Genomic DNA, 13,817 nt, shown 5'->3' with positions numbered 1-13,817 from the left:
AGCATTTCAGGAGCACCAGAGATTTCTTGTTAGATCGGGTTAAGAGTTAGTGGGAGTGTTCACGTTGCTCAAACGAAACAGTTTCTCCCTGAAGAGAACTCTGGTCCGGATCAAACGGGGGGATGTAAACCCCCCCCCCCCCCCCCCCCCCCCCAAGCAATAGTGATGGGTACTGAATTCTGTATTTTTGTATGTACTGACAACCAATACATGTAAATTCAAACGGTACCATGTTTTGGTATCTAAACACATCCTTGTGACTATGAGGGAGTGGAATAGTAGGCAATTTTCCGAGTCGGTATGTATTTTGATAATTATATATATTATGAAATTATTTAATAAAAAAATATTTCTAAGATTGTAAATATGTCTTTCTCTCTCTCAGATGATGTTGGGGATGTACCGCTGCACCGACATCCCGGGGAAGTTTGTGTGGCAGCCTGGAGCTCTGACGCAGGCCGTGTCTAAAGGCCAGTGGATCCTTCTGGAAGACATTGACCACGCTCCTCTGGACGTGGTGAGCCCTCGCTCTGGCACAAGCTGCTTCTCCATGAGGACTCGGTGGAAAGTTCTCTGAGACAAACTGGAACCTGGGTGTGTTTCAGATCTCTGTGCTGCTGCCTCTAATGGAGAACAAGAAGCTGATGATTCCGGGACGGGAGGACTGCATCGACATCGCTCCTGGATTCCAGTTCTTTGCCACCAGAAGGTACCAACATCAGCAACATAAGGCTTCTTTTATCTCCACAAGTCAGGAAGGTATAAAAAGAAAGGCTATCGAAATGGAGCTGGAAGAAAAATGAACGTTGGTACAAATTACACCCCCAAAAGTCCAGGGGCCTTATGTATAAAGGCTTATGCACAAAACAGGTCCTGAAAGGTGCGTACGCAACTTCCCTCCACGCAAAGTTTGTGATATAAAAAAAATTACTTTTGCGGGAGAACGTGCGTATCTGTACGCCAACTTTGGACTTTGCGCATGCATGTTTCGGAGACGGTGGAGCTGGCAGGCCAAAAGGTGAGGTGGAGAATCAAAGCCAGATTCATCTCATACATTTAATGTCATCACTGTTGGAATTTATGGTTGGTTATTAGCATTAAACTACTGTAAGTAATAGATTACTGGAAATAATAAATCACTGGAAGTAATTTTATGAATATTTAAAATTATTAATGGAAGTAAACACACTTAGTCATTAACAACTCCTCAAGTAATTGAGTAATTACTTAAAGTTAAATTATCAAAAATAAAAATATAATCTTTTTTTCATTCATTCATTTTCTTCCGCTTATCCATTTCCGGGTCGCGGGGGTGACAGTCTGAACACTGTCACCCAGATCACAATGCACCAATTAAGAACCTTCCTGCAGGTGGTGAGCCCACGGGAAGGTGATATAAAAACTAGATAATCTAATAAAAAATAAATTCGTTATTTATTTATTAATAATAATAGGGGCACCACCATATGGAAATAGCTAATACCAAAATATCAGTCTCGTTTGGAAAAAAGGTTTAAGTTAAAAAACAACACTTCCTTTTTGTTTTTTCTTTACCTCAGATCTCTTCTTCCCTCCCTCGCACCCTCGTGTACCACCCACAGGAGAGCAATTATCAGTGCACAATGGTCAAGAGCATATCAATGATACAACGGCTTCAGGGGGGCGACTGGGGAATTTCGGTTTCTGGTTACAAATAGAATGCCTTAACTGAAACAAAACTAAATCAGTGGGATTTAGATAAATCTAATTTTTTTTGAAGGTCATTGAAGGACATAAAATTCCCTTGATCATACAGGTCTTTAAATTTAGTTATCCCTTCGTCACACCAAGACTTAAAGGTTAATCATTGCAAGAAGGTTGAAAAAGGTGGTTGTTCACAATGGGGGCGAGGTCCGAGGCTCTATGGAGGCCCAGGCTTTTCCTCATTTGAATCCAAATTCTAATGGAGTTTGTGATCTCTGGGTTTGAGGTGAAGATGGAAGCAGTTAAAGGGAGTTGAGAGCAAACCAAAGAGTGAATCGATAGTTTCGAAGACGTTGGTTCCATATTAATCCAAGTGGGGCAGCTCTCATCAGGTATGTCGTTAAACCAGTATAACAGTTTATGGATATTACAAGACCAGTAATAATGCAAGAAATTAGGCAGAGCCAGGCCGCCAAGCATTTTGAGGAGCTGTAATACTGATCTCCTGATGCCTCATAGGAAAGAACTTATTAAGAAGTGTTTTATTAGATCACTCGATCAATGTGGGGATATGTGAAAACTTTTATAAAAACTTAACTCTGCCCACTCAGGATAATGGAAGGTTAGACAATCTATCAAAATCAAGCTTACATCTTTCAAGGAGGGGAGAGAAATGTGTGAGAAAAGTTGATCAATTGAATTAGTAATAAACACCCTCAAATATCTAAATCCAGCCGAGGCATGTTTGAAAGGAAAAAAACATCTGGGGTATATTTTTGGCTGCAGTCTTGATGGGAAGAATTACGCTCTTGTTGAGATTCAGTTTATAACCACAATAGAACCCAAATTTGTCAAGGATATTGAGAACCACGGGTAGAGAAGTAGCAGGTTTGGATAGGTACAAGAGGAGATCGTCGGCATATAACGATAGCTTGTGAACTTTTCCTGCTCGAGTTTTGCCCTCAAATGCATCTTCCTGACGTAGCCAGATAGCTAGAGGCTCAATGGCTAGGGCAAACAAGAGGGGGGAAGAGGGGAGCCCTGCCTAGTTCCTCTATAAAGGGAAAGTGCGGTAGACTGGTCTGTTTGTATGTACTGAGGCAACTGGTTGTAAAATGCCTGCGCCTCCTCCGGAGTCTCAAAGGTGAACGATTCATTCTTTATATGTAACTTTCAGGCGAGCAGGAAACAGCAGCCTAAACTTGACTCCTTTCTTGTAAAGGGCTTGTTTGACTTTGTTGAAAGCGGCTTGCTTGCGGGGGAGGATCATGGGGCGGGTGGGATATGAGGCTCCTGGGGGTGTAGAGTTGACTGTCCTCCGACCGGGGCCTGCGCCGGCCTTCGCTTTCCTGGGTCTGGGGGCGGGGCTGGTCCGGGGCGCGGCGGCTGGGGCCGTCTCTGCCTTGCCGGGTTGGGGGGGGGGCGGTGGGTGGGCCTGTTCCCGGGGGTGCGGCAGGACTCGCCTCCGGGGTTGGGGGGGCTCTCGACCCGCTCGGCCCGGGGGCCCTGCTCCGGCCTTTTCTCGGCTTGGCGGCTTGGGTCGGGGCCTGGGGCCCTGTGCCCTTTATCCTTCTCTTGTGGGCCCCTCTTGCCTGGGGGGGATTCCTCTCTGCATTCTCCGTCGGGTGCTTTTTGGGCGGGGACGTGGCTCTCTGGGGTGGTTCGCTGGGGTCTCCCCGGGCCTGGGGGGCTTCCGTCTGCCGGGGTGGCGGTGTCCGGGCCCGATGGCCTCGGACCCCGGGGTCTCGCCACGGGTCCCCCCACAGCAGTTCCGGTCCCACCCAGTGGACAAACCACACACACACACACACACACACACACACACACACACACACACACACACCCCCACACACACACACACACACACTTCCACTCCTCACTAAAGGTGCTTCTGAAGTTGCTTGTTCTCTGTCATCATTTGCTCAAACTTTAAAAATCATGTTCTTCTTTTGTTGTTGCTTCTTTGTTAATTCATGTTCCTGCTTCACGTTGCTGTCTAGATAGAGCTGCTCAGGCTGGTTAATCTAAGAAATCATGTTACTGTCTAGATAGAGCAGCTCAGGCTGGTTAATCTAAGAAATCATGTTACTGTCTAGATAGAGCAGCTCAGGCTGGTTTAATCCAAAAACAGTTGGAAAATATTTGGATCAGTGTGATAACTGCAAATAATATATGTAGCACAACAAGGATATTGTATGTTATCCCCCTCCCCCCTCCTCCCTCCTCCCTCAACCTTTTTCTCTCTTTTCTCTTCTCTCTCTTCTCTTCTCTCTCTCTTTGAGCGTTCCCCCCTGGTCGTGTACGGCAGCCATGCCATCTTCTGACGGAGAAGGCAACAGGAGGAGACTCCAGGTCTCTCCCTGTTGCAAGACCAAAATCTGTTCTGACTCCGAAGGCTCTCAATCACATCATATTGTTGGCCCAAGCTGCCGAACAGGACAAGGGCAAAAAAAAAAAAAAAAAAAGAAAGCGGCTTGCTTCTTCGCAGTAGTTCATCGAAGTCTGTAAAGGTTTTACCGAGTCCAGGATTAATGTCTTCCCGGAGCGAGGCCCGTTGTTTCTCCAGTTCCGATACCAGCTGGCTCTTTGATAAAGTCTCGGGGGCTTCGTTCGAAGCCGCCGTTGCTGCCATCTTAGCAAGTTTGCTGACTAAAGAAGCAGCACCGCCACGTGTAACTGGACAACTTTGAGTGTTGCTCATTTTGGGTTGAGAACCACTCATTTCACCGCCGAATCTAAACCGTAGCTGTAATGCGCCGTTCAAAACAAGACTCCAAATCAGAACATGGTGTTTACAGGGATATATTACCAGTTACGCCGGGAGTCTTCTATTAACAAAAATTCATTAATTCATAAATAATTCTGAAATCATTTCATAAATCAACACATCCAAGTATCAAACGTCATCGAACAAGGAGCTCTAATCTACTAAACAGCAAAAGTGTGTGTGAGAGTGAAAGAGTGAGCGTGTGAGTGTGAATGGGTGTAATGACCTCGAATGTCCACCCGGGGGAGGCAGACGTTGGGAGGTCAGTGTGATGACCGTAACAGCCGCTAGAGGGCGCCGGGCGATGCAATAACTCCAGAGTCAACCAAGCGCCGGTACATCGAGAGACTGCAATGACCCACGCGACCACTAGAGACGTTCGGCGAGATCTCTCTGGGATAGCGTGACGTCCCTTGGCCACTCGCAGCAGCTCATTGCCGTGACGATGGAAAGACGCTTTTCGTGGTCACGTGAGGTACTGGGCGGCTGTGTTTTACCCGCTTCTGAGACGCACGATTTTAACTGGATGTTGGAACTCCGGAGCCCCGGAGTGGTTATAGAGAAAAAAATAATAATAACACGTGTGAACGAGATAATAAGGCACTCCCTCAAGTTAATAATCCGAGGGAGCGAGATGATTTAATCCACGATCGCGGAGCCGTGGCTCTCAAACTGCATTTCACTATCTTATTGTTGGCAGGTTAGGTTACGGTTTCTCACTACGAAAGAAAAGTGTCTTGTATTGTTTCAAGATTTGTTTTTAATTCATGTTTTATTCATTTTAGTCTATGCTGATGTTCAAAGTTAACCCATTGGTTAGTAATATATGGGTCCGTTTTTATGTATGCAAAGGATCATTGACGTATATTTTTTTGTCGGTCTGTTTGGTGAAACTTTCACCATAGATCAGGGGTCTCCAACCTCGGTCCTCAAGGCCACCTGTCTTGCATGTTTTAGCTGTCTCCCAGGTGCAGCACATCTGATTGCAATGAGGGGCTTGTTATTGGGCTTTTTCACAACCTTGGTGATGATGTCATCATTAGATTCAAGTATGCTGAAGCACAGAGGAGCTAAAACATGCAGGATAAGGGTCCTCCAGGACCAGGGTTGGGCACCCCTGCCATAGATGTTCAGCCATGGAAGATTCCATTAAATGATTGCTCCTGTTCTCATGTTGTGGGACTTGTAGACTATATTATGGAGAAGTGTATGTTGTTTGAGTAATATAACTGGATCAAGCCATTTCTAACATTCAACACTCAAAGAGCCATTTGGCCCCATTTCCCACTGAACAGAACACACTGGGAGCAGCGCTCAGGGATGTACTGCAGTGGGACCGAGGCTCAAGGAGCCGCAGCAGAGGGACCATAGAGCCGCGGGTTGCCGACCCCTGTTCTAGGGGAACAAAATAAGTAAAGATAGAAACTTGTGTTGCCAGACAGCATAAGAGAGAGACAGTGACACATAAATGTGCACAGGTATTGGTATGGACAGATACTCAAGGCGGCCATATCTGTATCGAAAGTGAAAAATCTGGATCGCATCAGGCCTAATGAAAACATAACTTTATGGTGAACTGATGAGTTAAAACAATGTGGCCACTTCCCAGGCACAACTAACAGGACGTGGTGTCTGTCTCTGTCCTACAGGATGTTTTACAGTGGAGGAAGCTGGCACAGACCACAGAACTCTCATGCAGCACTGCTGGACAAATACTGGACCAAGCTCCAAATGTTTAACATGACCAGAGAAGAGCTGAAGAAGGTTAGTGAGGATATATATCCATCCAACGAGTAGCAACTAAATGCAAGGTATGTTTTCATTCAGTCACCAGGTCCTAAAAAGTAAAGACTGGATTCTAAAATCTATTTGATCAGAAGAACGGTGAAAGAGCCACTTTCTGTTCTCTGTGTACTTAATAGGTCCACATCATCAGCATATTGAGATGTCCTATTTCTGGACTTTCAGATTATTTAAGTGATTCGTGATTCAAAAATCTGACGTGCTTTGAGCTTTATGCTCTGACCAATTAACACACCTGTGTTTTTTACATGTCAGGTGATGTAGACTTACTTAAAATATGTAGTCCTGTTCTTAAAAAGCTCTCCTGTCTGTAGGTTCTGGTCAGCAGGTTCGCTGGCCTCTCGCTGGTGTCAGATCGTCTGCTGGATATCTACTGTCAGCTGACCGGGGAGAACCACTTTGATCTGGAAACAAGCAACCTGCAAAACGCTAAAAACCCGCCGCAGCACAAGTCCGAGGACAGGACTTTGATTCTGGAGGGCCGATTGCTGTCACTGAGGTGAGGAACATTCTGCATTTTAAAGCTGGACAGCTGCTCTGAGACAGAAGAGGACAGTTTCTACTGAGCTTTGGTACCATGCTTTAAAGTCTGAATGAGATTTCTTCATGTAACAGCGACTCAACACTCCCGCTCCTGTCAGTTTTATTGGCAGCAGTACTTGAATAAACAGTGAAGATGCTCCGATCATGTTTTATGCTGCCGATCAAATGGATTGGCTGTAAAAAAAACTTTTGGCGTCCTGCGATGGGGCAGTTGCCCACACAATTTTAAACTGCCTGGCACCGTCCACCAGGTTGCTCTATGCTAACAGGTGAAGCTGTTTGTGGAGTGGTGTAACTCTCACAACGAGGTGCCAGAGACCTCTTCAGTGGTGGCAATACTGCGTTTCCTGCAGTCCATGTTTGACACAAACAGGACTACCTCCATTCTCAGAGTGTATTTGCCTGCTATCTCGGCCAGTCACGCCAAGGTGGATGGCCAGTCAGTGGGATCACATTATCTGGTCAAGCAGTTTCTGAAAGGGACTCGGAGGCTCAGACCACACCGGGTCCAGGAGCTGCCATCATGGGACTTGCAAGTTGTCCTTCAGTCGCTGTCCCAGCCGCCCTTTGAGCCGCTTGGACACACTGATTTAAAGTGGGTGTCTCTCAAGACAGCCTTCCTTCTTGCTGTGGCAACAGCAAAACGTGTGGGGGAGCTGCATCCTCAGTCAGTGAGCCAGGCATGTCTGCGCTGGAAGGTGGACGGCTCTGGGGTGAGTCTCAGGCCAAATCCTTCATTTTTGCCCAAGCGATTACCCCCTCATATGAACCAGCCTATCGAGTGGCTGCCTTCAGTCCTCCGGGCTCCTCGGGGGGGAAGGACGAGTCATCATCACTGTTGTGCCCTCTGCGGGCGCTTAAGGCATACATGGAGGCGACGGCTATCCTGCGAACAACAGACAGCCTTTTCGTCTGCCATGGAGGCTGTAGAAGGGGGACAACGCTTTCTAAACAGAGACTGTCTCACTGAGTAGTGGAGGTCATTCAGCATCCCTTTCGTGCACTGAGCATCCTGGTGCCTCAGGGCATAAAGAGCCATTCTGCTAGAGGCAAGGCTGCATCATGGGCCACCTTGAGGGGTGTTCCCCTGCAGGACAGCTGTACTGCAGCTGCCCGGTCCTCATCCTGCTCCTTTGGACATTTCTATAGGGTGAATGTTGCTGGTGTCCAGCCTGTGGCAGTGGCTGTACTGTCCACAGCTCCAGGCCTTGAGTAGGTGAGGATTCTTCATGACCTCTCTAGTATAAGTCTTCTAGTGCTTAAAGCACTGCCTCTGGCGGTCTGGAAGGATGAAATAGAACCAAAGTTACATATGTAACTAGGGTTCTATGAATCCTGGAAGACCGCCAGAGCGTCCTGTCACTCAGGATCCTCCGAAGATTTTGACAGGAAGAGATCACCTGATGATGCCAGTAGATACAGACTCTTTGGGCCATCCAGGGATCACGGGTGATTTTGTTGATATAATTACTCGACCTGCTCGAGATGGAACATCCAGTGTTTAAAGCACGCCTCTGGAGGTCATCCAGGAGTCATAGAACCGTAGTTACATACTTAACTTTCGTTTTTGTGATCAGCAATGCATGGCATTCATTGGAATTCGCTAATCACATACTTTTTGTCAACGAAATCGGCCAATAATGTTGAGTAGCTCATCGATCGGAGCACTGCTAGTTAACCATTAAATCTGTAGCAGCTAATGCCTGGTTCACATGGAAGGATTTTAAACTTGTCAGCAGATTTCCCAAACCTAAGAGACCACACACACACACACACACACACACACGGCGATAAATAATCCCAGGTTTAACAGTTTTGGTGGTACAGTGTGTGGTGTGCAGCCACACGGCAGCATCAACACACCACACATGAACCCATTTCACTTTCATCCCCACATCAAAAGGGAAATCTCGCAAAACCCCTCGAGATCAAACGTGATTCCAGACATCAACAAACATGGTGGACGAAGAGGATGTGTCAGCGAACGTTTGTGGTGTTTTTATCTGAAAAAACACGTTTTAAAAAGAAGAGACGTTGGTCAAAGGAGTGGAGTCGCCATCCGCCGTTAAGAACTCAAAGAAGAAGAAGAAAGGAGTGGAGACAATGGGAGCATGGTTGTCGGTCCGGTGTTTCCTCGCCACTACGTCACCTGGCTTTCTGATTGGCTACGCGTCACAGTCAACAGGCTTGTGCTGGTTTTCCCCTCGGGGGACATCACACCAGGAGAACTCGGCCAAAACAATCCAACATGTTGAATATCCCCCATTAGAGATGGGAGTGGTCCCGACATCATTCCGAGCAGACGAGAGCAGTCTTAACACACCACACACTGCAGGATTATCTGATAAGATTACTTATGATGAGCTGAGTGTCCTTAAGATTGTCGGAAAGGAGAATCTGGGCCAAATTCGGCCTCATTATCCTGCCGTGTGAACCGGGCATTAATATGGTAAAACCGCTCCAATTAAAACAAGCTAATTATTTTGATATAAAATCAACCACAGACTGCAGATGCAGAATGATGGGGCTGGAAATAATCTGAGTAATCCTGACTGATCCGCCAAAACGTGTGATGAACTATTTTGGGAATGTTTTGGAATAATTCCCGTTGGCGGATCAATCAGTGATGGGGGCGTTGGGGGTTGTCCTGGACCATTGAGCTCAGTAAAAGACCTGGGCTACACACACACACACACACACACACACACACACACACACACACACTGCAGAGCCAGCAGAGGATCGAAGAGCCATGTTCCCTGGTTTCTTTGTTTCCGAGCTCCAATAGAACACAGAGCTGACAGAACGTATGCTTCACTGATCAATGTCATTACTGCTACTATAGGCCTCAGGTCAACATATGTGTGTGTGGGTCACAGAGTCCATCCTGTTGTCCGTCTTGTGTCCTCTTTCCAGTCTGGTTCACAGAGTTTCTCCTGTTTGTCCTCCGTCCTATCCTCCATCATTACGTTTGTCTAGAACGTTCCACGTTCTAGACAAATGAGAGTGAAATGGTCTGGATCAGAGTTCTTTGACTGTTGAGTCACATGTGGTTTTCTCTGTATCGTCTCCTGCTGCTCTCTGCAAACCACAGCTACACAAATATAACCTCCAAACAATTACTTCACCATATTGACTTTTTACAACCAAAACAATTGGAATCAATGAATATGCTCCATTAAAAGGAACATTTCGTAAACAGCTCAATTAAAAAAAAAAAAAAAAAAAGTTAAACAGAAAAATACATCGAAAATGTGTTAAGAATTCAAATAAACAGCTGAAATAAGTAAAACTAATAACAATAATAATATTACATTTTATTTAAAGGTGCCTTTCTTGGCCCTCAAGGACACCGTACAGTTGGTTAAAATATTGCATTATAAACAGTAAAACCAACACAAGACCCAGGGCAATCGGCATCATATGGAATAAGCTGTTTTTAAAAGATCTGTTTTGAGTTCTGATTTGAAGTGAGGGAATGAGTCCAGGTTTCTCAGTTGAGTCAGAAATGAATACCAAAGACAGAGTGGCTGAAGGCTCTGCTTCCCTTGGTGGAGGGACGGGCGGAGGAGACAGAGAGGTGAAAGGAGGAAGAGGATCTGAGGGAACAGGAGGGAGTGAAAATGTGGGGGAGATCAGACAGATATGGAGGGGCGAGGTTGTGAATGGAACAGAAGGATTTTAAATTGAATACGGAACTTAACCGGGAGCCAGTGGAGCTGTTGGAGGACGGGAGTGGTGTGGTGGGTGGAGGGAGTCCGAGTGATGATGAATTCTGGACCAGTTGCAGTTTATGGAGGGATTTGTGAGGGAGGCCAAAGAGAGTTACAGTAATCCAGGCGGGAAGTGACGAGGCTGTGGATTGGGATGGCGGCGGGGAGGGGGAGAGGGAGGGGTTGTTTTGTAGATGGAAGTAGGCAGCCAGGGTAATGTTATTGATGTGAGATTGAAATGATAGAGTGCTGTCGAGGATGGCACCCAGAGTCTTATCCTTGGGGGAGGGTGAAACGGAGGAGTTGTTTACGTTGATGGAGAAGCTGCTGGTTTTGGATAAAGTGGACTTGGTGCCAATGAGAAGGATCTCAGTCTTATTGCCGTTTGTACTTCAGAAACACAATCAGTGAGGGAGGTGCGTGGGAGTGTGGATGAGGGCTTACTGGTGAGGTAGAGCTGGGTGTCATCCGCATAGCAGTGGAAATGTAAGTTAAATTTGTGAAAGATATTCCAGAGGGGAAGGAGGTAAATAATGAAAAGGAAGGGCCCCAGGACAGAGCCCTGGGGCACCTCTGTGGTGACGGAGAAATTGATGGACTTACAGGATTTAAGTTGAGTGAGCTGAGTGTGGCCAGAGAGGTAGGAAGTGAACCACTCCAGCAGAGTGTGGGAAATAAGACTGGAATAGCTAGAACCACCAGAAGAAACCACTGGAACCTCTCTGTGGTTCTGGTTCTGCTGCTGGTGGAGTTCAAACCTTGAAGGTTCTTATAGGTGTCTGGTTCTGCTCCTCTGCAGGGACCTCCTGAAGTGGTGCAATCGGATCAGCGTGGACTTCGATGGTGCCTCGTCGGCCACGGCGCAGAATGTCTTCCAAGAGGTTTGCTCCTTTGGTCCAGAGCTGTGGTCAGAAACGTTCTCCTAGTTTCTCGGGAGAAAATGAAGAGAGATGTGTTTTTTGTCCTTCAGGCTCTCGACTGCTTCACAGCCATGTTGTCCCGTTCAGAAAGTCGACTTCGTATGGCCGAGGTCATCGGGAGCAAACTCAACATCTCCAAGGAAAAGGTACTGGAGCAATGCCTCATTCCTTTATCCAGGTTTAACCGGAGGGTCTTCATGGCCGGGAACATTTAAAAAACACAACACATGACGTAACTGTTTTAGATAAAGGACTCACAATGAGAACAGATCTAATAATAATAATAATAATAATAATAATAATAATAATAATGACAATAATAATAATTCATTTCATTCATATAGCACTTTTAAAAGATGCTACTTTTTAGATGAAATTGCTACTAAAACAGATTTTTAGCATATTGATTACGACAACATGCTTATTCCACATTTCTGTGAAAAAAAATCCATGACATGTTTTGAAAATCCCTTTTTAAATGTAGAGGCAGTTATAACCTGTCCCTGCACACCGATTTGTCGGCTCTTTGGTGATAGTTATCTGTAGTTTACCTTGGTACTTGCAAGCAGGCCAGTGCCTGCTAAAATCTGAATAGTAGATAAAAATATCTACAATTGGTTATCATAGCTAAAACACAGCTAAAACGGTAATGCGTGACTAAACATAGAATAAATTCAAAGCAGTTCTTAATTATAGATCATCAATATCAAAAATAAAAGAAGTAGCCAATGTAATAGTGGATAAAGAATTGTGAAAATGGCTAAAATGATAAAAAAAAACCTCACAAAGGGCAAGTAAAAACTTCAATCTGTCAATCGATTAAAACAATTAACCAATTAAGTGCACAATTTTCTGTAATTGGGATTAATCACATTGTTTGTTCTACTCAATACTGAAGCTTGTAATGGCTATTTATTCAGGGAAAACCACAGAATTAATGTCGACTCAACACACAGACTATATTTAAATTCAAAGACTATTTTTATAACCTCCTTTTAGCTTTTGTGAAACAGTTTCTCTCCAAGATCAGCAAAATAATAAAAACATAAATTAATTAATTAATAATCATCTAACATCAGTCTGGGTTATGTTAGAGTGCAGCTCCACCACTTTGGGAATATTAATATTTCTAGAAACAAAGTTGTAAACTTATTACATGAACTAATTGACAATAATATATTGTAATACACACACACACACACACACACACACACACACACACACACACACACACACACACACACACACACACACACACACACACACACACACACACACACACACACACACACACACACACACACACACACACACACACACACACACACACACACACACACAGTGTACAGGAGAGCCAGGGAAAGAGAGAAAGAGGATAGATTAATATTTTAGCAGTATTTCCTCCAGCTTTAGCAGTTTGGTGGCTCCTGGTCAGCCAACATGGCAACCTGCTGTTTTACTGCAGAATTACTTCTGTGGTCGTTAAATTCAGCTTTACAAAGTAAAACTAATGACTTTTACTTTCTCAATCAGCCGTCAGGAAACTTTTTAAAGTGAAACTTTCTGCCTTAATATTTTTCCACTCGATACTTTGCTGCTCTGGAGTCACAATGCTACATGTTTTATGCTAAAAGTTTTGCAGTGAGTTTGATTCCTGGTTCCATTTTGTTTCTGTCCGTCTGTTCTCTCTGTCGGTTGCAGGTGCAACACCAGTGCCAGCTGTACCATCCCGGGGTGAGAGTAGGTGATCTGGAGGTGACTGTGGGCAGAGTGACGCTGCCTCGCAAGCAGACTGAAGCGGTGCAGCTGAGTGTGTAAGTGGGACGTCCTCACCCCGTTACCCACTCGACACCCCTCCACCGCACATCAATGTCAGCACTGACCCCCACTCGGCTCCACTTGTCCCCCATCCCCCACCCCCCGAGGCTGCTTCGATCGCACACAGCAGTGGGGTTAACAAAGTCACCAGGGCGTCCCTAAATATTCCCATCAGGCCCCACAGCCCATATGAACGAGTGACAATTGGCCAGCGAGGCTAACTGTTAGCATTGAGAAAGGAGGCTGCTGCTGGCTGAAGGTCTGGATCACAGAAGCTCAGGTCTGCCAACACCTTTATAATCAGCCAGAACACCCCTGGTCTCAGTGGTAGTGGGTCGTCCAATAACTGATGGGTTGGCAGTTTGAATCCAAGTCATTGTCCACGTGTCCTTGGGCAAGGTACATTACCCACATTGCCTTGTGTGAATGGTGCATGCATGTTGGTGGTCGGACGGGCTGTAGGCGTGAAATGGCAGCCAGGGCAGCTGGGGCTACAGCGTAGCTTAGCACCACTGGTGTGAATGAATAATGGTTTCTGTATGCGTTTTGAGTCGCCTCGACAAAAGCTCT

At 45.7% G+C, this 13,817-nt stretch overlaps 1 protein-coding gene across 1 annotated transcript in view; it reads left to right on the top strand.

The window, feature by feature from the left end:
• mdn1 (midasin AAA ATPase 1) overlaps nt 1–13,817 on the top strand; it is a 97,976-nt gene that overhangs the window by 10,527 nt on the left and 73,632 nt on the right. The window contains exons 7-13 of the mRNA XM_080490977.1: nt 386–517; nt 606–709; nt 6,100–6,214; nt 6,568–6,752; nt 11,309–11,390; nt 11,480–11,575; nt 13,131–13,243. Of these exons, the coding sequence (XP_080347103.1) occupies nt 386–517; nt 606–709; nt 6,100–6,214; nt 6,568–6,752; nt 11,309–11,390; nt 11,480–11,575; nt 13,131–13,243 (827 nt within the window). The remainder of the gene's footprint in view (nt 1–385; nt 518–605; nt 710–6,099; nt 6,215–6,567; nt 6,753–11,308; nt 11,391–11,479; nt 11,576–13,130; nt 13,244–13,817) is intronic.

Source organism: Lipophrys pholis (genome assembly GCF_963383615.2).
Source record: "Lipophrys pholis genome assembly, chromosome: 21".
NCBI lineage: Eukaryota > Metazoa > Chordata > Actinopteri > Blenniiformes > Blenniidae > Lipophrys > Lipophrys pholis.
The sequence above is the reverse complement of the archived record's forward strand: the minus strand, read 5'-3'. Positions and strand labels throughout refer to the sequence as shown.